Below are 26,555 nucleotides of genomic sequence, written 5' to 3' on the forward strand. Positions count from 1 at the left end.
TCACTTTTCTGTAGCTGTGCATCAGTGCAGATATGGTGCACAGCCTGCATCCCAAAACTTAGAGCCACCCTGTGTAGGACCCTGTGTCTATGCACTTCTCTCCACATGGTGCTTTTATCCTACAATTGAGATTGGTTACTCACAGAAATTTGCAGGTCCTTTATATGAACTTGTCCATCTCCAGCGCCTCTCCCGTGGTTTCTGCAGCTTTATTTGAAACAGAAATAATGAGCTAATAAAAAGAAGCAGTCTGTGTAAAGAGGAAGTGGTGCCATCTAGTGGCTGTATAATGAAACATATAGAACTTGCAGATAAGGGGAAAAAAGAGTGGGGGGATCCGCAAAGTATCCAGAAACAGAAGCCCCAGTAAAATCGCAGGATAAAAAGCCTCTGTGTAGAGAAGCCTTATGTCAGCAAATCCCTCTCTGATTTAAAAGTTACAGCCTGCATGTGGACGCTGATGGAAATCACTTCAGGTGTTATGCAATGGGCCTAACATTTGTGTTGGCACAAAGGAGTGCAACATCTGTACAGGGGTACAATATTTAAGTCAGTCCCCCATGCCCAGCATTTGATAGAAAGAGGGAAATTTTGCACAGTGATGCATCCTAGCAGCCCAGAGAGAAGAGCTGGCAGCAACAGCCAGTGACTCAGTTCTGCGGTTGGGTGTGAAGGAAAACCAGGTTAGATTATGCAACTGGAAGCGATGGGTGAATTTAAGCATTCTGGGAGGTGTAAGGTTACCCTCCAGGTTGGCTGGGAGTTCTGGGGGTCCAACACATCTGGAGGGCATCAGGTTAGGCAAGGTTGTGTTAGGGTATTGGCTTCTGTAGACTGCAGAATCAGAGAAGGACCAGTTGCAATGTTTTTCTTCTGCTTGGAGCGTGCAGAGAAATCCTGTCTCTTTCCTCCCTGCTTCTTTGGCAGCATGACACTTATGAATATATGAGACTGCCTTATACCAGGTCAACCATTAGTCAATGGAGGGAGCAATCCTGTGGCCACTAGACAGCGGCTAGATGGCCATAGGATATCTGGTTTTCTGGGAACCGACCTCGGAGCCCATGCTCCAAGGTCAGTCCCCAGAGAACTGACCTCCCCCCACTTCCGCCTTGGAGGCAGCGCGGAACAGCCCCATCCTTCATGCTCACAAGAGGAGTGTGGAGCGGCCAAAAAGGGGCATTCTGGGGGGCGTTCCGGGGTGGGGAGGGCGGAAATGCCTGTATGACATATCCAGTGTGTCGTACAGCAGCCTCCTGTCCCACTCAGCCCTCTCACTGCTAGACAGCTGCAATCAGCTGTCTAGCCAAAAATACAGGGCAGGAGAAGTGTGGAGGGAACGATCCCCCCTGTGCTTCTCCTGCTCTGCATTGGATAGGCAGTCACCTCCGAGTTCAGAGGCGGCCGCCTATCTGAATAGGATTGTGCCCTTAGTCTATTACTGTCTACTCTAGTGGGCAGTGGTATCTGGCAGTGTGGGAAGAAGTCTTTTCCAGCCCTGATACCTGCTATCCTTTAACTTAGCCATTTCCAACCTGGTGCTCTGACCTCCAATGGCCATGCTGCCTGGGATTGATGGGCGTCATAGTCCAACACACATCTGGAGGGCATCAGGTTGGGGTAAAGCTGCTTCAGGTGGAGAACCTTGGGCCTCTGCATGGAAAGTATGTGGTCTGTCACTGAGCTGTGGCCAGGGTGGGCTCTACCATTAGGCAAAGTGAAGCAGCTGCCTGTGGTGGCAGGGAGCAGGGCAACAGCTACCTACCATTTCCCCCTGAGTCCCCTAAGCTAGCCTACACACTGCTTCCCCTAAGCTAGCCTGTTGCCCCCAGGGGCAGTGAAAGAAACTGACCCTTTACTAGGGTTGAAGACTCAACTGCCAGTCCAGTGGATTGGATATGTGCAGTGGGTGAGGGGCACCATCATGTCCTTTGCCTGAGGCAACAAAAATATCTTGTGCTGGCCCTGCTGTAGCCCCTCCCTCAGGAACCTATGACCAGTTTGGGGGGGGGCAACCTTAGTTGTGGTAACTCAAGCTGGAATTACCAGTTGCTACCTTTTTCTTTTCTTATTTTGAATGATAGAAATACAACTGAGCCACTTTCTCCCTCATAAAGATGCAGTGTTGCGGAAAGCTTCATCAGTTTAATTTCTGTTTTTCATGCAGGTGTTAAAAGCAGGTACATTAATAGACTTATGCCAGTTCATACTGGACAGGCTGGCATTACAACTGTGTTCAAGGTCAGAAAACTCACCGTGAATCAGGGTTTTAAAATGATAAGACAACACCCACAAACTCAACTGCAACAGTGTGGCAGGAGCATTATCTGGATTCTCTGTAATAACTGAGTGAAATAATTATGTCAATTCCAGAATAAAGCTAGTGAAGAAGCAGCCTTGGAGACAAGTGTTTTGCAGTGTGAGGCCTTTAAAATGATACACATCAAAGAACTCTGCATTTGAAGACTGCTGGGGAAATGTAGCTTCTGGCTCATACTCCATCTTCAGATCAGATCAAGATGCTGCCATGTGAGGCCTCATTAGGAAGTATTTACATATTAATGAGGAAGTATTTTTAGCACTGGGTAAAAGCTGCTGAGAATCTTCAAATTTTCAAATGTGTTTGTGTTTGAGGGTCTGACTTCCAGGACTGTTCTATCTTTCAGTACAATTGCTGGCAGATGGATTTTACCTAAACACTGAGTTTTAAGCAGCAATCAAAGGTTACACCTAGAATATTACACTTTTAAAATCAGGGATGCTCTAGACCAGTTCATGGCCAAATAATACACTCATTTTGTACATGGAGAATATCTGGATCACTGCACTAAAATATTCCATATTCTGCAGTGAGATAAAGCAAAAGTCTGTAGCTATTATTCAATATTTTTATTAAGTAAATTAATAAATTCCCCCCAAATTAATACATTCCCCCCAAAATTTATAATATCCTATTATAAAAGTTTGCAGATCAATAGCTAGAGAGAGGGAAAGAAGCTGGGAGCTCTGAGGATTGGGGTGGGAGGCAAAATCCTGCCCTAGCACAGGATTTACACAGACTACTTCTAGTTTCTAAGTTTTTAATATATATTAGTATGCACATTTTCAATATAATTTTGAAGGACATTCATTAAAATAGACTAGGTAGCCTGTAAAATATCTGCTGGGGCATGATGCTCACATTAACAGTTTACTGTGAATTTGATCCTGAGGAGTGATCCTGCCCTTCTGGGGTTCTCACATCTCCACCTGTTTTATAACAAAAATTTGGGGATAGTGCACAAAATCTGCATTTGTCTTGTATAAATTGAGTGCATCACTGGAAAATATAAAATAACAGTGCTACAATTTTGAAAGTGTATTCTTCTGTGCTGTCTGATAGAATAATAGGCTTCAATTATTTTAGTGATGTACCCTTAAAGATACCCTGTATACCAGCCTTCTGGAACCTGGTGCCCTCCAGATGTAGCCAGCACCTTGTAGTTGTAGTCCAACCCAACACATCTGGAGGGCACCAGGTTCGGGAAGGCTGCAGTATACTGTACATCGGGGGTAGGCAATGTGGTGCCCTCCAGATGTTTTAGCCTACAACTTCCACGAGCCAGAGCCAGTATGGCCAGTGGTAAGGAATTATGGGAGTTGTAGTCCAAAACATCTGGAGGGTGCCAGGTTGCCTACCTCTGCTATACATTGCATCAGAATGCAGATACCTCTGGAACAATTAGAATGAAAACAATGTGGAGTTAATGCATGTAGAGATCCACATTGAATGTTAATTTTTTTTTATACTGCAAAATATGGCTTTTGAAGTGATGCCATGAGGACTGACATGTGGAAATGTTAGGTGGAAGCTGTGCCTTTTGCTAGATGGATCTGTCTAAGATCCTAGACTTTTGCAGAGACCTCCCCAGCAGCTTCTGCTCCATAGAAATTATATGGATAACCAATTTCCATGTAACACTTGCACTTGTAGACTTTCATACAGTCTCTTTCAAAATCCAATCAGTGAACACACTGGATTATTTTGGAAGAGGCCCAGAGGCTGATTACATCAGATGGGAAATTAATGTATGTAGTTGGTGGCCACAGGATGATGGTGCCAGCCAGGGAATTATGATGATGTATTAACTCCTTCAGAGTAGTAAAAGTGCAAACACCCCCTCCGAAGTCCAAATCGCACACCCCTCTGCTCAGCTAACGACTGTGTGTGCTCAGTTATTTATGGTACCAGAAAATAGCATGAAGTTCACGCCCACAGCCCTAAAACACAATTCCGCTTTTGTACAGTGAATGCAGTCATTCACTTTTATGGAGGGTGCAGAGAACGGGATGAGAATGCCTGTTGTGTTCACATCCCTTGGCTTGTGATGAGAGAAGCTCTTTGCTTTCAGAAATATCCAGCATAAGGTTATGGGGAGTTTATTTACATTATTGCCTAGAAGTACCACTGGGAAATTTCCCCAACAAGACTGGAAAATTACAGATGGACCTGCCATTTGCTGCCGGTACCCACCTCTTCTAATTTTATGGTAGTGTTTGCCAGGAGCTTGGATGTTATCAAGACAGTGCCTGGGTGAACAAAGTGGACACAGACCAGGTTTCTTTGAGCTGCCATTTAGCACTGACTTGTTGTCCTGGAGCATTTTCCAGATTTTCTGAGTGGGAGTGCCATTTGTTATTATTGTGGGTGGGAAATAAATGCACTGATGTGTGCAGGGTAAAACTCTTAACTCTCAAATACTCTTAGTTCAAAACATTCTCTCCCATCACTTGCCACTCACAGATGATTTGAAGACTGGGCCTACCAGCCAGTCTTGGAACCAAACTAGACATGATGTCTAGTAATCTTTGTAAACTGCCCAGAGAGCTTTGGCTATTGGATGATATAGAAATGTAAATGATGATGATGATGTTAAACGCATCACTTGTTGTTTCATCTCCCCCCCCCTTTCTTTTATAGCAGGGGCAGAGGGATTTTTGTCAGGACCACGGCACCCTTTCCTCCCCAGCTGCACTCTAGATGAAAATCGCCCCTCTCACCAGCTTCTGGGAGGGAAGTTCCCCTTGGTGCCTGTTTCTTCCTTCCTGGAGCTAATAGCAGGTGCAGTTGTGGGGGTGATTTTGGTTGGGACTATGGCTGGAGAGGCAAAGATTAAATCTCACTCCCCACACCCACAAAAAGTGGGGCCTCCCACATCTGCTATTAATCTTTTTTTAAAAAAAAGATCCAGCAATTGATGCGAAGTAGCAATTGATGAGCTGGGCATCATTGTCTTCCACCAACTGCCCTGTGGGAAAGAGCCTGATGGGTTTTTAAAAAAGTAGTTAATATTGTTTAGTGTGATTTTATTTTCATGTTACTTGTAACCTGCCTTGGTAGGATTTGTATCCTGAAAGGTAGACATAATAAATGAATGCCAAATAATCCAGGCAGAGCCTTTGTTTTTTTCCTGGTTCAGTAAATGTGTCAACTGGAAAGGGCTTCATTTGAAGGTAGCCTTCCCCAACCTGGTACCTCCCAGATGTTTTGGAGTGCCACCCCATCATACCTGGCTGGGGATTATGGGAGTTGTAGTCCAACACATCTGGGGGGTGCCAGGTTGGAGAAGGTTGCTTTGAGGTGTAGGTGAGACTCGTCTTGGTTAGCAGATTTACCCATGAGTAAGCATCTGAAGAGTTCTTCCTTGGAAGTAGACCTCCTGTTTCTCCATGGTATCTCTGACATCACAGGTAGCATTGCAAAGAAATTATATTTCCTTTAAAGAGAAAGATCAGGCAGCCAACCAGGAAGCAGAGCACCGATCACTGACTCCACTCTGGATCTGATACAAATGAAACCATCATATCCTGATGAGCGAACTAGCTCAAAGTGGGCTAGATGAAACAACGATCCGGTGGATCCACAGTTGGCTACAGAATCGGACTCAAAGAGTGCTCATCAGTGGGATCTTCTCAAACTGGGGAGAGGTAATGAGTGGGGTATCGCAGGGCTCGGTCCTGGGCCCAGTGCTCTTCAACATTTTGATTAATGACTTGGAGGAGGAGGTGCAGGGAATGCTGATCAAATTTGCAGATGACACAAAATTGGGCAGGATAGCTAATACCTTGGAAGACAGAAACAAAATTCAAAATGATCTTGATAGACTGGAGCACTGGGCAGAAAACAACAGAATGACATTTCATAGGGATAAATGCCAAGTTCTGCACCGAGGAAAAAGAAACCAAATGCACAGTTACAAGATGGGGGATACGTGGCTCAACAACACTACAAGAGAGAAGGATCTTGGAATTGTTGTAGATCACAAGCTGAATATTAGCCAACAATGTGATGTGGCTGCAAAAAGGGCCAATGCTGTTTTGGGATACATTAATAGAAGCATAGCTTCCAAATCCTGGGAAGTACTAGTTTCCCTCTACTCAGCACTGGTTAGGCCTCATCTGGAGTACTATGGCCAGTTCTGGGCACCACATTTTAAGACAGATGCAGACAAACTGGAGAGGGTTCAGAGGAGGGCAACAAGATGATCAGAAGACTGGAAACAAAGCCCTGTGAAGAGAGACTGAAAGAACTGGGCATGTTTAGCCTTGAGAAGAGAAGACTGAGGGGAGATATGATAACGCTCTTCAAGTACTTGAAAGGTTGTCACAGAGAGGAAGGCCAGGATCTCTTCTCCATCATCCCAGAGTGCAGGACATGGAATCATGGGCTGAAGTTACAGGAAGCCAGATTCCGGCTGAACATCAGGAAAACTGCGATACAGTAATGGAACCAATTACCTAGGGAGGTAGTAGGCTCTGCCACACTGGAGACATTCAAGATGAGGCTGGACAGCCATCTGTCAGGGATGCTCTGACTCAGATTCCTTCATAGAGCAGGGGGTTGGACTCGATGGCCTTGTAGGCCCCTTCCAACCCTACTATTCTATGATTCTATGATTGCCTTGGACATATCTGAAGAGGAAAAAAAATCTGGTATGAACCCCTTTGCTCTGTTTGGGTATAAATACATTGAGACAGTCAGCGTAGATTTATAGTGGTGGGAATAAGAGCAATTCCTGCCCTTCAGTTTAGCTCATGAGAGAAATGCAGGACAAATGAATTACTGATGTCTTATCCTGGTCTGGGACCTATATCCTGAACATTGTCAAGGGCTGGTTAGTTTCAGGTTTTGCCAGTTTGTTTGCTGTATACTTTAATTTATCGTACAGCAAGAACTAATCAAGGTTGCCTTAAATAGTTGGATTTTTAGCCTTTGTGCTCCGTGTCAGTTGTACAGTAATTTAGATAATGAATGTGCGTTGGACTATTGGAGAGTCCCTTCCCCTTTTAAATATTGCATCCATGTTTTCTCTCTAGGTTGCTGTATTATCTAAATTAAGCTTTCCAAATTAAGCTTTCCAAATGTTTGAGGCTGTCAGCTGTTGTACCTTTCTGGTGCCCCCTCCTCCAAGCGCCTGTAGATGTGGATCAAGCTGACACCCAATTCCTGTTTTCATTGTTGATTAGGGTGTGTTAGGAAAACCAGCATGACCAGCACAGCTACTGTCTCTGGGTTTTCCTTCAGTGCATGTACCAAGAAAGTCCTAGAGGGTAAACAATGAGAAGAGAGTTTTTGTTGTGTGTGAGAGAGAGACAAAGACAGAGGGGAATATCTTAGAGGCATCTTTAACTACTGGAAAAGGCATATAACTCTTCCTCCATCTGAGCAGAACTAAGAAAAATGATGAAGGGAAAGAGATTATTCCAAAGGGCAAAGGTGAGTCCAAAAGCACCCATTCCCTCTTTGTAATCTGTTTTTGTCTTCTCTACCTGCTCAGATAGGCAAGTGCCTTTCTTTCTTTCCTCTAGAAATGAGGGGAGGTCTGAGCTACTGTTGGTTTCACTTAACATCTCATGACAAATTGCTCTTGCTCAGTATTCCTCTGGCTTTGCAGTATAGATCACATTGGTCCACAAAGACTGTGAGCAGCTGGGTGGAAATCTCTACCCTGCCAAGGATCAGAACTAAACATTTATTTGATGCATGGAATTACAAGGGTTTGACATCCCTGATCAATGCAAACCTCACTAGAGTGGGTCTGTAGCTCAGTGGTAGAGCACCTGCTTTCCATGCAGAAGGTCTTTTGTTTGATTCCCAGCATCTCCAGGTAGGACTTGGAAAACTCCTGCCCGAAACCCTGTAGAGCCACGGCCAGTCAGTGCTCACAGTACTGGGCTAGATGGACCAGTGGTCTGGCTCAGTATAAGGCAGCTTCCTATGTTCCTAGGCTATGTCTGTTCTACAGCAGCTCAGTCATGCTCCCAGTAAATTCCTGGCACTTCTGCCACCTTCGTACTTGACCATCATTCCTCTGCTACCAAGCTGGGAGTAAATGCCATGTATTCTCCTCAGAATGTTGTTCCTTGTCAAATGCGTGTCCTTTAAAGGATAATCTTAGACATGTCTTCTCAGAAGTAAGTCCCATTGAGTTCACTGGGGCTTACTCGCAGGAAAGCGGATATAAGGCTTTGCAGCCTTAGTAGTTTGGATATAACTGAAATGCATAAACGGAGGGCTGTACCTGCCTGCCATTGTTATAGATGAGCATAACAAAATTAATTTTATGAAGGAATGTGCAAAGCCATATAATTGTGAAAGATCTCGCTCACGGGTATGCGCACACAGAGAGAACAAGATGGAAATTAAGTGGGTGGGCACATGCAAAATTACAGAAAAAGGCTTGAGAGTATAGCCAGATTTCAGGAGGCCTTGGGCAAAGTGCCCTCTAATGGGGCACTGTATCCATCTGTGCATTTTACCAGTAATTGGTAGCAGCCAGCACAGTAAGGTCTAGCCACCATTTGGTGGTAGATGGTAAGGTCTAGCCACCATTTTAATTTTCCACAGCATCCCCTTTAAAAGGTGGCTTAATCCAGCTGCCCAGATCTGCTTGGAGCACTGGACACGGGGGCGGGGGGGAAAGGCAGGTGGCAGCGACGGGCTCTGCCAGGACTCTGGGAAGAGAAGTAAAGATTTCCAGAAATTTTTGAGGTTGTGTGTGTGTGTGTGTGTGCGCGCGCGCGTGCGATCCTGCGCAAAATGTAGGGTTATCCCCAGAAAAAAATTGAAATCGAATTGAAATATATGCAGTTCATTCGTGATTGATTGATTGATTGATTGATTTGATTTGTAACCTGCCTTTCTACCAAGAAAAATTATACTGCAAAGTGACCTACAATTGCAAATAAAGGTAAAGGTGTCCCCAACCAGTCGTGTCCGACTCTAGGGTGTGGTGCTCATCTCCATTTCTAAGCCAAAAAGAGCCAGCGTTGTCTGAAGACACTTACAACTTGATAAAAACAACAACAAAACAAATACATTAAAACACAATTAAAATAAATAATAACAGTAAAAACAAACTTTCCTATGCAACTGAAACTTCTTTTACTGCTTTAACCACATAAAATGCATTATTTATAAGCTCGCTCGCATAGAAAATTGTACTATCTGGCATGTTTATGAAATGTACAGAGCAATCCTATTCATGTTTACTTAGAAGTCTGTTTAGTGGAGCTTACTCCTAGTTAAGGGTGCATATGATTGTAGCCTCAAAAGTATCAACTCCTTAGTTTTGTACAAACAAACCTGTGAATATATCCAGTACGAGAGAGAGATTGAGAGATGCAACTGCTGCATCTTCCCTAAGCACATATATTTTAGTTTCTCCTATCTGAGAAAAAAAAAAAAACCTGGAAAAAATAAAAGCTGAAAATAGAAACCATATGTTTTGTAGGAAACAAAAGCAAGTGTATTATTTGGACAGAAACAGCCTCAAACAGATCCTGGATGTTTGTCTCATGAAGGTGGCATCACACACTAGGTACAGATGTGCACCTTGGATTTGAGTGTTACATATGTCTATAAGCAGCCTTCACCAACCTGGTGCCCTCCAGAGGTGTTGGATTCCAACCCCCATCATCCCCAGCTAGCATGGTCATTAGGCTGGTCTACACTATAGATAGGAACTGTTCTCTAAAGCTGTAGATCGTCTTACACAAAAGTCTTCATACTACACAGTTTGACTGAATAAAACCTTGTCTTAAAAAAACATTCACTCATCCCAAAAGAATATATAGGAGGTTGTTTTCTTCAGTGTTCCCCCAAATGTCTGATTTTTCTGTTGGAAAAATGGGGGGGGGGAGTCTTCAGGGAAAAAACCAGGCAATCCCCCCCCCTCAATTTTTTCCATTCCCAACCTCTGCCCCAGGCATTCACACCTGTAGTGCTAGAGCCCCAGGATGCCAGGTGCTGGGGCTGAGGAGCACGGAAGAAAAGGCTACAAAGTATCCCAAAGCAAATACCCTTTGTATTTTGAGCAGTGTCAGCGGCAAAATCTATACAATGAAGTTGTGTGTGTAGTCAAAAGCCACCCCAAGGTCAGCAATAAAAACATGTCCCCACTGCCCATTGTATCTTTAAAGGTGTCACTAGACTTTAGGGCTTCCTGAGTCAATTCAAACTTGTCTTGAAAAGCCAACTTTTCCGTGAAGGCTTTGCCCTACCTCCTGATTTCCCCGTCGTGCCTACTGGAACTAAAGGCACAATCCTATGCATGTTTAGACAGAGAAAAGTCCTACAGTTGTAGGACCTTTCCCCATGTAAATATACATAGGATTGCACCCTAAACTGGTAACTAAGCCTACGGATGGAAATAATCTCACATTCTTCCTCTGTTTACCCCTGCCTCCAGTTCCTTCCTCTTCCTCTGTTCTTTCTCCCTAAATTACATTTTAGATTATAAACTCCTCAGGGGAGTTTAAAATGCCATGCTCACAGATGATGACTGATAAATACTAAAATAAATAAATCAAATCCCGAGGGGTAGCCATTTTAGTCTATTGCAGAAAAAGCTTTTGTATATTCCTGGTCAATTTAGGATAACACTTTGTGGATCTGTTGAAGTGGACTGCAGTCCATGGAAGCTTGTGCCATAATAAATATGTTTGCTTTTAAGGTGCTACAAGACTCTTAGTTGAACAACAACAGCAGCAGCAACAACATTGGCACTAATTCTGGGGTCAGGTGGATATTCAAACTAAGAACCTCAGGCTGACACTCACTTTGCATGTACACTTTAGGTAAACGGATTCTTCAGACTCAATTTCCTTGGCATAATTGGATAACAAAGTGGGCGTAAGAAAACACAGGAAGGGCGCAGATGGGCTGATGTTCCCAAGAGGGGCCTGGTATGACACAACCTTTTGAGTGAAAAGATGCATCATAAGGCTCCTGCATGTGATATCGCCTTCTTCTCTAATTGACCGCAAGGCTCTTTGAAGTAAGGCTCTTTGAAATTCACTCTCTCTTGACTCAACTCTGATTAAAGAAAAACACAAAGTGTGAGGCTGACCAGGTAGCGGGGAGACAGGCGACACCAGATAGGGGGAATTCCAGAAAAGGCAATCACCTATGAGTGCCTGAATGCTACTTTTTTACATGAATAGAGGGCAGGGAGGGAATGGCGATTTGGTAATCTGAATGGTGCAGTTAAGCCAAGAGTTGTGATCAAAGGGGAAACCACAGAAAAGGTCAGCCTTCCCCATCCTGGTTGCCCTCCAGATGTGTTGGACTGCGACCCCCACCAGCCGGAACCAGCATGGCCAATGGTAAGGGATTATGGGAGTTGTAGTCCAAAACATCTGGAGGGCGCCAGGTTGCCTACCTCTGCTATATATTCTATCAGAATGTACATACCTCTTGAAAAAATAGAACAAAAACAGTGTGGAGCAAATGCATATAGAGACCCATATCGAATGTAACCTTTTTTTGTACTGCAAAATCTGGCTTTTGAAGTGATGCCACGAGGACCTCCATGTGGAAATATTAGTGGAAGCTAACTAAATGGATCCCTAGATGGATCTGTCTGCAAGATCCTAGATTTTTTGTAGCAACTTCCTCAGTGGCTTCTGTGCCAGAGAAATTATATGGATAACCAATTCCCATGTAACACGTGCACTCGTAGACTGTCATGCAGTCTCTTTCAAAATCCAATCCATGAATACACCGGATTATTTTGGAAGAGGCCCAGAGGCTGATTACATCAGATGGGAAATGAATGTATGTAGTTAGTGACCACAGGATGATGGCTGCGGATGATGGGAATTATAATCCAATGCATCTGGAGGGCACCAGGTTGGGGAAGGCTAGAAGAGGTGATTTTTTTAATAGACACTGCAGGACCAAAAGGCAGTTCAGTTTAGAAAGTGAAACGTTTGGACCTGCTGTAGGTTTGGCAGGCCAAGATTGCTGTTTTTATCATAATTGTATCCTACCCTTCCTCCAATGGGCTTAGGGCAGTGTATATGACCCGTTTTATCCTGACAGCCACTCTGTGAGGAAAGTTAGGCTAAGGTTAGCTAGATATACAGGCAGACACACGCACACATCAGCATGCATGGTGCTTGCACAGTGTAACAACAAAAAGACAGGTCTCTGTCCCAAAGACTTTACCATCAAAAATACCTCACTAAGAAGCAGTGACATGCCACTCAGTGAGCTTCAGGACCAAGGAGGAACTTGAACACCAGTCAAAATCTAACACTCTAACCTCTGTGCTACATTATTTTATAGTTGATTGTTACAAAATATTTATATAGTTCTGCATATTTCAACAGTGACCATACTTGTCACGTTAAATTCGTTAAGACAGCCTTCCCCAACCTGGGTTAGGGACATTCCCCAGATGTTTTGGACTACAACTCCCAGCATTCCTGATCACTGACCATATTGGCTGGGGCTGATGGAAGTTGAAGTTTGGAGGGCACCAGGTTGCGGGAGGCTGCATTAGGATTGTGACTGGAACCCAGTTGGAGGCCTCTGCCAGATCTGGGCAAGTGAGAGCAATACAAATATTTAGATAATGATTAACAGGAAAGGCCATGAGGCAGGATGACACAGGCCTAACCCTAAAGAAGGACAGAGAATGGGTGCAGAAACAGCCCCTGCAGGAAAACTGGCAACTCAAGCAACTTTGTTTGAACAGGAGGCTTGTCAGAGCATGCTCAGTTAATAATCTCAGTTGACAAAGAAAATAAAAGGAAGAGCAACCTGGAAGATTCTTGGGAAACACTGTTTTGTTGCCCAAAGCTTGCAGTGTGGAACACGGGTGGCTAACCTGTGGGATGGGCATCAGCGAGTGGCACAGGAGTTGCGAGGTTGTGGCACACCTGAAGAGGAGCAGGAGGGCCTGCAAGCAGGATTGTGGAATAGACTGAGGCCTGAACTGCAGCTTCTGTCTCCAGTATTTGCTGATACCTGCTTTCTGGCACTGAGTAGATTAGAGGAAAAACTACGCCAAGGCATAGGGAGCTATATATTACTATAGTGCCCCTTTAGCACATGTTATCTCATACTGTAGTGGAGGGGCAAAGAACCTGTGACCCTCCAACCGTTGTTGGACTCCAGCTCCCATCAGCCCAGCCAGCATGGCCAGTGGTTGCGGTGATGCGAGTTGTAATCCAACAAAATCTGGAAGGCCATACCTGCTGTAGTGAGTAAAACCTGGATTAGGTTTTATTCACTACAGGGCACACCTGCACACTTGTGGAAAGATTGGTCACCGCTAAAGTTTAGGCAGTGATTTTTAATTTATTTTTTGCTACTGCTGTCCTTTCAAGGTAATAAAAGGATTTGGCATCATATTCTTTAACAGGAACAGGATAAGAATGGAATCTCTGAAAATAACTGGAGTACTGGGTGTAATGAAAGAGTAGTATCGATTAGGTTGCCTTATCTATAATATGTTGTGCCTGTATAATATTTTGTGCCTTTGTGTGTTCTGATGGTGTTATGGCTCTTTGGACACCACAGATCCCACCTGAGCGTTCAGAAAGGGATAGCCTGCGATTATTATATCCCTGTGGCAATTTAATTGCTAGTTCACGGAGTTTTCTGCATTCTCATAGGGCTAAATACCAGGTCAGTTTTTGCAGGTACAAAAGCACTTGGAATCAGAGTGGAGCTGTCAGCCAAGCCTCTCTCCTTTCTGTCTGAGAGCACTTTAGGAGGAGGGATGGCAGCTGGAGCTTACTGAGAAAGTTGTCGTCGTCCCCTCTTCTTTTCCTTCTCCCTAGACAGGTATAAATAAATTAGCACGGTCTGTCAGCTTTGTCTCTGGCAGAAGGTTCTTAAATTAACAGCTGCCTGACATGTAGAAATTTAGCAGGTAAATCTGGCCTGGGCATGATTGCATTAAATGTTTCTTGTGTAAAAATATATTATCTTTGAACCCACCCTTCTTCTAATAACTAAAATTTAACACATAAAATTAAACTTTTAACACAGTTATGCTCCAGGGCAGGGGTGGGCAACCTTTTTTCTGCTGAGGGCCACATTCCCTCATGGGTAATGTGTTCAGGGCCACATGTCAGCAGTGGATGGGGCCAAAGCCAGCAGTGGGCAGGGCCAGAGCCAAAAGTGGGAGTTAATTTATTTTGATTTTATTTATTTTGATTATTATTACATTCTTATGAGTGCAATCCTATGCATATTTAGACAGAAAAAAGGCCTACAACTCCCAGCATACGGCCTTTTTTCTGTCTAAACATGCATAGGATTGAGCCTTATACTGCCTTTCTGGAACCAACCAATGCGGTTCACAAAAAATCAGAAAACAAAAATCATAAACAAATAAAAACATTGTAAAATGTGTTTTTCTAAAAAGTTTTCTCTTTCCCTGTTTGCCGCCTGCCTTTCTTTCTTTCTTTCTTTCTTTCTTTCTTTCTTTCTGCCACCCCATTTCTCTCTCTCCCTCTTCCTTCCCACCCAGAAGGCTGCTAGATTGCTCTTGCCAAAGGTCTGAACTTATCATATACAGGGGGCAGAGGGCTTTTGAAATTAGGCTGGGGCCTGCAGGTTACCTCCCTCTGCTCTAAAGAGTTCAGGGCAGTATACATGGATTTCCACCCTGCCATTTTATCTGCACAACAACCCTATGAGGTAGATTAGGCTGAGAGATAATAAGATGTCTAAGATCACCTAGTGAGCTTCATGGCTTAGTAAAGGAGCAATCCTATGGCTGCTGGTCAGCGGCTAGACAGCCAAAGGATATGTGGTTTCCTAGGAACCGACCTTCCCCCACTTTCGTGCTGCCTTGTAGGCAGCGTGGAACGGACCTGTGCTCCCTGCTCGGAAGAGGAGCGCAGAGCAGCCAAAATGGGGTGTTCTGGGGGGCGTTCTGGGGTGGGGAAGACGGAAATGCCGGTAGGACACATCTTATGTGTTGTCTGGCAGCCTCCTCCACCGCTCTGCCTTCCTGAAGCTAGACAGCCGAAATTGGCCATCTAGCTGCAAATGCAGGGCAGGAGAAGCACGGCGGGCATGATCCCCTCCGTGCTTTTCCTGCCCTGCATTGGATAGGTGGTTGCCTCCAAGTTCGGAGGCAGCCGCCTATCCCCATAGGATTGAGACCTACGGGATTTTAACCTGTGTCTCCCTGGTTCTAGTCCAACAATCTAACCAACAAACATACCACATGGGCTGTCTACACATAGGGTAGCTGTTGTAAATGGAACAGAAGCCCTGACAGAGAAAAATGTGAAAACCTTATCATAACTCCAGGGATAGGGACAAAATTAGGGTCCCATGATACCCTAGTTCTATAGTAAAGAACATGCTTTATTTTATTTTATTTTATTTTATTTTGATTTATTCAATTTAAAACTGCCCCATAACCAAAATTCTCTGGTCAGTGTACAGATTAAAAATGTGAAATGCAACACACCAATAAAATAATAACAATAAAGCAGGTCAGATAAAAGAAAGATATAACCAGCAGCAGTGAATCCAAAAATAAAACCAGCAGCAGGAATAAAACAATGCAAAATAAATGAACAAATAAATACATGGTACCATGGTAGCGAACAGGCTTTACATGCAGAAAGCCCCATGTTCATTCCCAAGCACCTCCAATTAAAAGGGATCTCAGGTCGCAGGAAATGGGACAGACCTCTCTGAGACCCTGGGGAGCTCTTGTCAGTCAGAGTAGATGGACCAATGGTCTGCCTTCATCCTAAGTTGAAACGAACCTTGTTAAGGTCCAGCACACTAGAAGAGAAAAGGACTCAAGAGGCATCCTCTGAGCTGGGCCTGGGAATTCTGAGTGCCTTGAGCTACAACATGCAGAGAAGACCAGTTGACCATTACACATCTGCCCCTGATCTGTAGGGAAATTCTCTTTACGGTTTGGCAGGTTGGTCCAGGCGATTAAGCCCAGGGTGAGAAAGTTCATCCAAAATATATTGGGCATCTGTCTGGAGGGAGGGATTGTGGATGTTTCTGAGAGCGAGGAGCTTCCTTTGGGACTCATCTGCTGTGTGCAGGGATGGGAACAGGACAGGAGGAGAGAAGCTCAAGCAGTATGACAGGAGGGTAGTTGGTGTTAGGTTCAAGCCTTCAGTATGCCACCCCTTGTACCAGGCTATGCTTGTGGGCTCAGGGTTCCCTACAAGACCTGTCACGTATATCTGAGCCCCTTTTTTCAGTCATTTAGCAAAAGCTGCACTCACTGTTCTGAAACTCTACATTTTGGTCCTTGCTGTAGCTGCAGCTGTCGCCCTGCCCTGCCTCCAGCCTTAATCCGATTGCTGTATTTCCATGCAGAGTTGCCTTGCTTGAATACTTATCCTCATCCAGGTGAGCTGGATATACATACAACTTTTCCTGCCACATTTATTTGGATTGTAGCATGGCTGACACATTTAGTAGTGCTGGAAACCTGGGCCCAGGGCCTTGCCATGCAGAGCCAGCCCAGGGCAGAGGCAGAGCAGCAAATGGTGCCCCCACCCACCCAAGTCAATGGGCCTAATACTCAAAGCTAGCCAAGTTATCTTGGTACATGAGTCAGAAAATCTCACAAACACCTCCCCATCCATGTCATTAAAAATACCATAAGAACAAAGTAACAATCTGCTGCCTTTTCATGGCACCAAAAAAATCTGCTGCCTGAGGTGGCTGTTTCAGTCTGCCTAATGGTAGGGCCGGCCTTGATGTCATGGGAGAATAATATATATGATACAACCAGATTTCCCAGTAAGAAGCTTATTAATTAACACAGCACTATGAATAAAATCAGTAACATTTCAGGGCAGAAATTAAGGTGAGCCAAGCATGTCACCTCTATAAATCTTCACAGCCATACTCTCATCAGGGAGATCTGTTTTCTGGAAATCCCCTCCCTCTCCTATCAAGGCCACAGCCAAAACCTTTTCACTGCCCATCACTTCACATCATCTGATCTGCTTTTTGTTGTTGTTTGAGTCAGGTTCCTGGAAAGCCACCCTGCTCCAAAAAGGCACGCTGGGTGTGTTAATCATTCCATTTGATCCCACTCTGCCAAGCTAGTTTTACTTTTCAGAGCAGCTGCTGTTTTCTTTAATTAGCACAAATGAAGGCTTGGAGGGGAGAGGCACCTGGGCCTCAGATATATAGAATATAATTCCTATGCTGCGTTTCCATCTGTTGTGTGTAGTTTGATAAAAGGAAACTATAAATTCTCCATTTATTCCAAGCTGTAGCTTAGGACAATATTCTTTTCCATAAGATCCCTTCTTGCAGTCTTCTCCCTTGAGGTTTGTTTCTTGAGTTGATAAAATGAATAAATTAATCAACTTCATCAATTGTTATCTGCCTCGCCTCTCCTGTAATCCCACATTCGTGTCGCCACTTGCATATTTTTGTACAACTAACTTTGCGTGCAATTCTGGAAAGTAAAACAAAAACAGTCCCCAAGTCTGCAGAATTCACATGACTCGGAAAATCCCATTCCACTGTGGAATCCACAGGTCAGATTCATAGAAGTCTGAAGTCATTTGAATCCGTTTTGGATTTCTCTGACAGCCCTTGCTGCCACCCACAAATGGCTCACCATGAGGCAATAGCTGCCGCCTGGAATGATTCAACGTGGCCTCAATGCGATGTCTGTAATGTCTATACTTGCCCTTGGTTACTCGCAAAAGTGATCAAACTATGTTCCCTCAGCTTTGTTCAGGAGGCTTCTGATGAGATAGCATAAGAACCACACCCCAAGTCTGGCTGAAACCAAATCTGCCCAGCCTAATATTTTGCCTCCCCTGTGGAATGGCAGTATCTCTCTCTCTCTCATCTCCAGTTCCCTGGTTTGTCTGTCATGGCATTGATTTGTGTGTTTTTAATAGCCAAGGCCCATCCTGCTAGCAGGTGAGGATTCTTCTCCCCTGCTAGTCTTGATTTCCCAGAGGTAGTCTTGAATTCCAGATAAAAAGGTAGAGAAAGCCACCTCTTCCCCTACCCCCAGCACACACACTTTCTGTGCTTCGTTTCATGTTCTGTTTTCGTACGCCAGTGCTAATCTCCAAGGCTCCAAGCCAGGGTGAGATTTCAAAGACTCCCTCTCTCTGCTTGCTATCTTCAGCTTGCCATTCCACTTTGGAGAAAGCTTGAAGCGTAGAAATAAACCTGCCTATATCTCAGCACCTGTCAAAAAGAAGATTTGCTTCAAGCCTGGTGTGGTGGTGGTTTTTCCCCTTCCATAAAGTGACACGAAACTACAGTGAATGTGAATCCAGGAATGTTGTTTGTGTATCAGCTAAGTCTTAATTTCTTCTATCAGAAATATTTGGCCCCAGGGTCCCCTCAGGCACTGAAACCACTCTTGGGGCCCAATTTTTATATTTTCCTCAACTTCTATTGCTATGCTAGCCATGGGGAAGCATTTTCATTACAGTTTGCAGGCTGCAAACCTTTACATGCTTATTCAGAGGTAAGCACTGTTGAGGTCAGTGGGGCTTACTCCCAGGTAAGTAGGGATAGGATTGCAGCCTATGCTTACTTTGAACCCATTCCCTGTAAATCCTCCTTTTCTCTCTAAACCCTGTAGTGTGCCCTCTCCACAGCAACACAGATCACCCCCTCTCTCTGTTAGTCCTCTGCCTTTTCTCTCCCCACGTCATAATTCTCTTTCTTCTTACTGCACCCATAGCTCAAGCTCTTTTTTCTCTCTAGCTCCTCCATCACTATCATACCCTCTTTTAGTATCCTCCTATCCACAGGTTTCTCTACAGCCCCCTATCTCAGTTAACTCCTCTTTTTCTCCTCTCCTTGCACTGCTACAGCTTTTTCTGCAGCCCCAAGGGTGCTCTCTTTTTTTGTCTCTACCACCAAGTGTCTCTCTCTATACCCCTGTCTGTTGCCTCCCTCTCTTTCTCTCCTTCCACCATGTGGGATGAGAGAAACCTCCTCCATCACCAATTTTCTCTCCTTTTGCTTTGCCTCCCCCCCAGTCTCTATTTTTTGCTCTGTTCTGACCTCCTCTTCTTCCAATTCTTGTCACTTCTCCTCACTGAGTTTGGTGGCAGCAACACACAAGACTTTCACTCTCGGAGCAATTCACATCAGCGAAGGAGTCACACGTACATAGATGGGCCATGGCTGGCTGCCACAGGGTAAGGGGAAAAAACTAATGCAAACTCCGCCATGTGCCTCTGAATCCAGGGACTGCAGAAGCAAGGAAAGGGAATGCCTTCTTCCATCCCCACTGCTCGTTTTGATGCCACCACAAAGATGTGGGAAAGGGCAGCAAAAAATAGGTATTTGAAATTCTCCCAAGACACAGACAGGATGGGGATCACAGTCAGCCTACAGGCCGTATGTTGTTCAAGCCCATCCTTGGACATCCTGGAGGCACACACAGGTAGAAGGAGATGCTGTCATACTCTGACCCTTCTACTGCTTTCCATAAGGACAAGCCCTGGTTTTGTTGGCATTGGCGGACTCATGACCAATGACTCATCAGTCGGCAGCAGTGTAACTGTGGCTCTGCTTTTCCTCCATAAGTAGTTCATTTCCGGCCTCATTTCAGGATGCAGATTATTACCTATAAACCCTGAATGGTTTAGGACTAGGATATTGAAAGGACCTCCTCCTTCCACCTGAGCCTGTCCATGAACTATGTTCATCTTCAGAGGGCTTGCACTGCATTCTGTCACCAAGAAAAGAACATTTGGCTGGGGTAGGGGATAGAGACTTTGTGGTTGTAGCACCCTAACTGTGGAACTCATTCTCAAGAGAGGTTAGATTGGCCCCTTCATTAATCTTATTTTTGGCAGATGGGTTACGTGTTTCTTCTGCCAGACCTTTGATCTATTCTAATTCCTGCTTGTTTATGGATTAGCTGTAGTGCTATCTGGTTTGTAGTTTTAAATGCTGTAGAATACCAGGGCGGGGGCAGGTGTCACAAGGGCTGCATGCGCGCGTACGTACACACACACACACACACACACACACGAGTTTTATAAATAATAAGTCGGAATCGCAAGTCAGCCAGATGAATTAGTAAAAAAACACACCTGAAGTTCATTGTTTGGTTGAAAAAAAACAATAGGGGCATGCGAAAAGCTTCTGAAAAATAATTTCTTAGCTGCTTCCATAGCGCTAGTGGCATATCATGGCTGTGAGGGCTGATTGCACAGCACTGCCCTGCAGCTGACTGAAAATAGGTTGGTGTGCTTTAGTTTTTTGGTGATTGTGTTTGTTTATCTGGTTACTGAAGCCAAAATTGCCCCTTCCCCTCTAATAAAACAAGACAGCCTTGCAACAGCTGAGCTCCAAACCCAGCCCACGTGAAGTATCTTTTTTCTGTAGCGCTACACCCCTCTAGTGTCATGCTTTCCTAACAACCGTTTTTGTTTTGAAAGGCAGCTGGCATCCTGTTTCCAATTTCCTCTTTCTTTTCAGGACCCACCTTTTCTTTCTAGGTCTAAGGCTGCAATCTTATGCCCCCTGAACTCAGTGAGGCTTGCTTCTGAGGGCCAGAGCACACATTACTTTTTTTTCACTCTACAGTAAGCACAGGGATCCCATTCAGGACCCTAGTCTGGGAAATGGGGCAACTTTAACCCTTTTCTCCCTGCCATGGTCCCCATCCACAGCCTGCACCTGCAATGTGTATGTTATCAAATAGTGATCCATTTGCTTTAATGATGTTTGAATAAGCACGCATAAGAGTGTACTGTAAGGTTCTGATCTGTCAGTGTGCCAGGGCATTTTCTGTTTCTGAAACAAAGAAAGAAAGAAGAAAAGGATGAGTTATAATTAGGGGCAGATCCTCTTTTAGGGTGGGTAATAACTCTGGGCCTCACACATTTACTGCATTTATATCCTGCCTTTCCTCCAAGGAGCTCAAGTCAACATAGATGGTTCTTCTCTCCCTCTTTTATCCTCACAACATCCCTGTGAGGTGGGTTAGGCTGAGAGATAGTGACTGGCCTAAGGACACTCAGCAAGCTTTATGGGGGTGGGTTAGGCTGAGAGATAGTGACTGGCCTAAGGACACTCAGCAAGCTTTATGGCTCAGTGGGGATTTGAATGCGGATCTCCCCAGTCTGACATTCTAAACCAGCCTTCCCCAACCTGGTGCCCTGTAGATGTTTTGGCCTGCAACTCCCAGCGTTCCTGGCCATTGGCCATGCTGGCTGGTGCTGATGGGAGTTGAAATCCAAAGCAACTGGTGGGCACAAGGTTGAGGAAGTGCTAGTCTGGAAGGGGGTGCAGCAACATTGATAAATACTGCACAACTGAGAAAAATTATATTGGCATAGAGTGCTGTGAGAAGGATTCAGATAAGCATTGTGGTACTATGTCTCTCAGAGTCTTAAACAGGGGCAGGTTAGGGGTTTTAAGGTAAACATTTGGGATACTGTCTGCCCCTAGGTTTCCTCCAATTTCCAATGTTGGAAGAGAAGGGGAATTGGTTGGACTGTCTTCCACAATTTTCTGCCTAGCAAAAGGAAACATGGCAAGACTTAGGACAAATCAAACGATCACTCTTCTTAAAAATTAAGTGCCAACCAAGGCCATAAAGCCACATGCTCTCTGCTTAAAGACAAGGACTCTCCTGCATTAGAAAACTCTGTATGGCTTTTAGAAAAAAATTAAAGTGGTGCTTTATGTATATGCAATTAGAAAACTGATCTCTATGGTTCACTATGAAAATCAGGGCTGTACTAATTGGAAAATATAAAAGGCTGTATTCAGTGGATTGTATCTAATGTTAGTCTAACAAGTCACATTCATTTTATTGGCTCTGCTCTTAAGTAGGACTAACATTGGATTCAACCCAGCAAAACCCCAGAACTTCTCTGAAATCCACTCAACTGCTTCTAAGATCCACCCTAAGTCAAACCATGAAATGACAGAGATAAAAATACTGACGGCTGTGGCTTATGAGCTCTGTTCTGTGACACTATCCGCCTTGTTGGCCGCAGTATGTATGAAACTCCCACCAGGCTTTCCTAAAGGCAAGAGATCTGTTATGCTTCCGGCTGCCCATCTCTCCTCTAGAGAGTCTTTATCTGAACTCCAGCTTAGAGCCTCCCCCACCCCCACCCAAGTCAAGGGAAATATGTATGTTTGTAAGAATGAGGGAGATTTGGGCAAAACAGCTCAAGGGTTTTACAAGTTGCAAAAAGAGAGGGGGAGAGAAATTGAGAGAAGCATTGTTCCACCTTGTCATCAAAACTGGTGGTTGTTTTCTTTGGCAGGTTGTTCTCAGTTATATTTTAGCTAGCCAGTACAATCCCCAGTGGCCATTACTGGATACTATTTCGGCTGGGATTGCCAAACTCATGTGCCATTGTGTTCAGAGTGATTGTTTTCTGTTTCTGATGTCAGCTGCAGTTTCAGTGGGGAGCAGATCAAACAAAAGTAACAGGCTGTTCAGTTTGACACATGCGACAGCTCAGATCGCGCAAGCCTACCAACATTTGAAAATCCAGAAGAGCTGTTCCAAGGTGCCACAAGATTCTTTTGTGGGGGTCGGGGGTGTTTTGTTGCATAAACACTGGTTGCTGCAAAGGGTCTAGATCTGCTCAAATGATGGGTTACATAGAAATGCACAGAACAAAGAGCATTTTTTGAAAAAGCAGGCTCGGTGTCAAATTAGATGTGATGCCCTTCAGGCAATTTGTGATTTTGTGAATGTTATTTTTTTTAAAGGTAATAGCTGATGCTGAGAGGCTCAGTCTAGAGTGGGGTTCTGGGTGGGAGGGGGGCTTTAACTATCTATCTACCACATCAGCTCCAATCTGGATCAGGCTTTTTACACCTGTTATTTGCATTGGAAGGAAAGCTTCCATTGGTGTGAATGGGAGCATTCCTTCCAATGCAAATAGCAGGCATGGGGGGCCTTATCTGGATTGGAGCTGCAGCAGGATGATGAGGGCATCTCCTCCTATGGAGGTTGCATTTCTCTTCCATCCTTCTCCAAAAAATCAGACTTTCTCTGGTAGAAAACAACAGGACTGGGAAGATACAGGAGGATTTCAAATAGATGCTGGCTGCTGAGGGGACTCCTGTAGAATTTAAGTGAATAAGCCATGGAGACGCCACGATACATCCTCATTTGGAAGCAGCCAAAGGAAGGGGCAGGGGTTCTGCATCGCGTAGATATTCCTGTCTACCTTTGCTCACAGGTTCTCGGTCTATTTACTGGTTTCAGTTTCTCTTTTCTATGCAATGGATTGCTGCTCGAGCAGAAACATGTAGATTCAAAGGAGTGTTTTTTTCCCTGTATTGTTATGTGGATTGTATCCTCCAAACCTCTGCACTCATGATCAACCCCCTACCCTAGGCTCTGCCTATTGTGACTGCTGGCTCCACCTATCCATGGCTTCACCTGACCGTCATTCCACCAGTCCCAAAGGGCACCACTGCGGCTGAGGAGTCTTAAGCTGAAAAAAATGGCAGGGGGTGAGGCTGTTTTTCATTTTAAAAACCCACAAAGATTGAGGATATGCTCCAGGCATTGGTATGTCATTGCATGTACATATGTCATTACATATCTGCTCATTGAAACATCACAGTTAGACTGTTGCAATGCACTCTGCATGGGGCTACCCTTGAAGAGCGTTTGGAAGCTTACATTGGTGCAAAATGCAGGACTGAAAGATCTCCACTGGTTACTAATTGTTTTCCAGGCTCAATTCAAGGTGTTCATTTTAACCTTTAAAGCTTTAAGGGTGCAATCCTATGCATGTTTAGACAGAAAAAGTCCTGCAACTCCCAGCATTCCCCGTGCTGGCTGGGGAAAGCTGGGAGTTATAGTACTTTTTTCTGTCTAAACACACATAGGATTGCACCCTAGATAGCCTAGCTATCTGAGGGACCGTATATCTTGGCATGAACCTGCTCTTTAATTAAGATCAGCAGGAGAGGCCCCTTTGAAGACACCCTCGCTTGCAGAGGTCCACTTGTTAGGCATGCAGGAAAGGGCTTTCTCATGTGTTGCTCCCAAACTCTGGAACCCAGTCCCTGTGGGTCCCCACTCTCTCTGTATTCAGGAAGGGGATCAAGATACATGTTTTTAACCTGGCTTTTAAAATGGTTGTTATGGCTTTTAAAGGTTGTTTTTAATGTCTTACTATGTCTTTTATCTGATTATCGTTTTATGTTTCTGAAATTTTTGTAAACTGCCTTCAGAAAGGTGGTATACAAGTACAATAAATAAATAAATAAATAAATAAATAAATAATAGATTAACACACACCCTACACACACACACACACACACACACACACAGTCACATGTGAGGCAGGCACTCTGTACAGCAGGGGCATGCAATTTGTGGCCCTCCAGAGGTTGTTGGACTGCAACTCTCATCAGTGTAGCCAATGGTGAGGGATTATGGGAGCTGCAGTTTAACAACTTCTGGAGAGTCTGGGGGGCCATAGGATAGTTCGGATTGCTGGATCCAAGGTCGGAGCAAAGATCGCCTCCACCACTCCTCCTGCTTTGCACTGGATGGCCGTAGGCCTCTGACTTCCTGATAGGATTGTGCCCTAAATGTGAAATTATACAGATGAAGAGGGGAAGAGCATGCTTCTTCTCCACCGCACATATCAGACCACTGGCCCAGGAAATGTATATCAATCAAGCTCAAATATTTCATAATGAGATCCTGTACCCCATACTTCCCTTTTACATACTGCATACACAAAATAAAGATGTTAGAACTAGGTGAACCATTGTTCTTGTTTTCACTCATTTAGATTCATATTGTGTTCCTTGCACCCTAATAAGCGTGCATACTTGGCAATAATTTCCAGTGGAATCAGTGGGACATGAAGAGCAATTTTAAGCATATTTACTCAGAAGTAAATCCCACTGAGCCCAGTGGGATTGCTCCCTAGTAGACCTTTGTTGTTCAGTCATTAAGTCGTGTCTGACTCTTCGTGACCCCAGGGACCATAGCACGCCAGACCTTCCTGTCCTCCACTCTCTCCCAGAGTGTGCTCAAGTTCATCTAGTAGACCTAAGTCCATGTAAATGTGTGTTGAAGAACAGGCCAGTCCACATCACGTCATTTGATTTGGTTTATGTCACTTGCATAAACATATTTGCATTTATTATCCTCTGGGTGGTAGTGAAACGTTTGCTTTGGCATATCCTAATTTGGTATGCAACCATGGATATATGGTTAAAAATACACACCCTACAACATGCAAATAGCAGAGGGGGAAAGCCTGAGCACTCACTTAAATAACATCGCATCCCATCATGCAATTTGTTCCTAACACACTTTGAGGTACATTTTAAACCTGAACAAGGGATTTTTAACTATTTTGTTTGCAAAATCTAGTCTTAATTTCTATGTAGCCCATGTTTTGCTATGCTTATTTTGCTTATATTAATGTACAGGAGGGTTAAGTTCTTTAAAGTATTTATTCAGCCTGTGGTTTAAAAATGGTGCAAGTTTTTGAGTCTCACATACTTATTTGTCAGGCAAAATGCGCATTCAGAACCAACAAGGATAAGCTCTCCATGTTGGCTTCAGTCAGGTTCTTTCTGCATCTCAAAGGCAGATTTGGCTAACATCTAGATTTCCTCTACAGGAGGTGATTGGTTCTTGTGGGTTTTCAGGCTGCAGAAATCGGAGTGGCCAAGTTAAGGCAACACAAATTTTGCTATAAAGCTTCAGGGATCCAAGTGACTTACTTGGCCGCCCTAATTCAAATTTTACAGCATGCGTCTGTGGAAGATCAGCTACTTTATATTGGACTATCTTAACAGAGTATTCCTCCACCAGCCACCCGAAACCATTTGAACATTTTTTTTTAATGTAAGAGAACAATGCATGGGAAAGGAGAAACTCAACCTGAATATCAGGCTATGCTGAGCATTTGGGAATGGAATTTATTTTGAAAACTAAACCTGCTATTAATATAGTCAATTTTATACCACCACCTTCCTTACTTAAAAGGCACACCCTGATACACTTGACTACCAACAGCACAAGCCCATTCCTTTCTGTGCTGGCTCAGAACAGGAAATAAAGGCTGCATCTACTGATCTGTTCAAGTTCGCCCAGTGAATTCCATACTGAGAGGGGATTTAAGACCGTATTGATAGTTTGGGCCATCATGTATTATGAACATTAGCTTTGTTTTTACATAAGTCTGTTTTAATCATGTGTTTTATGATTTTGTTGTTTTATTTTACCAATCTGATAGCAACTCTGGGAGTAGCATTACTGAAGAGTGACATA

General features: G+C 44.2%; 1 protein-coding gene across 3 annotated transcripts in view; it reads left to right on the forward strand.

Moving 5' to 3' along the window:
* SH3PXD2A (SH3 and PX domains 2A) overlaps positions 1-26,555 on the forward strand; it is a 374,731-nt gene that overhangs the window by 65,607 nt on the left and 282,569 nt on the right. Inside the window, exon 1 of one of the 3 annotated variants that reach the window (XM_084846411.1) lies at positions 7,495-7,756. The exons of the other annotated variants lie outside the window; for them this stretch is intronic. Within the exon in view, the coding sequence (XP_084702537.1) occupies positions 7,721-7,756 (36 nt within the window). The 5' untranslated portion in view covers positions 7,495-7,720. Of the gene's footprint in view, positions 1-7,494; positions 7,757-26,555 lie in introns of those variants that run through there. 3 annotated transcript variants of the gene reach the window in all.

This window comes from Heloderma suspectum, chromosome 3 (genome assembly GCF_057233095.1).
Source record: "Heloderma suspectum isolate Gila_16-S chromosome 3, 16-S_ref, whole genome shotgun sequence".
Classification (NCBI taxonomy): Eukaryota; Metazoa; Chordata; class Lepidosauria; order Squamata; family Helodermatidae; genus Heloderma; species Heloderma suspectum.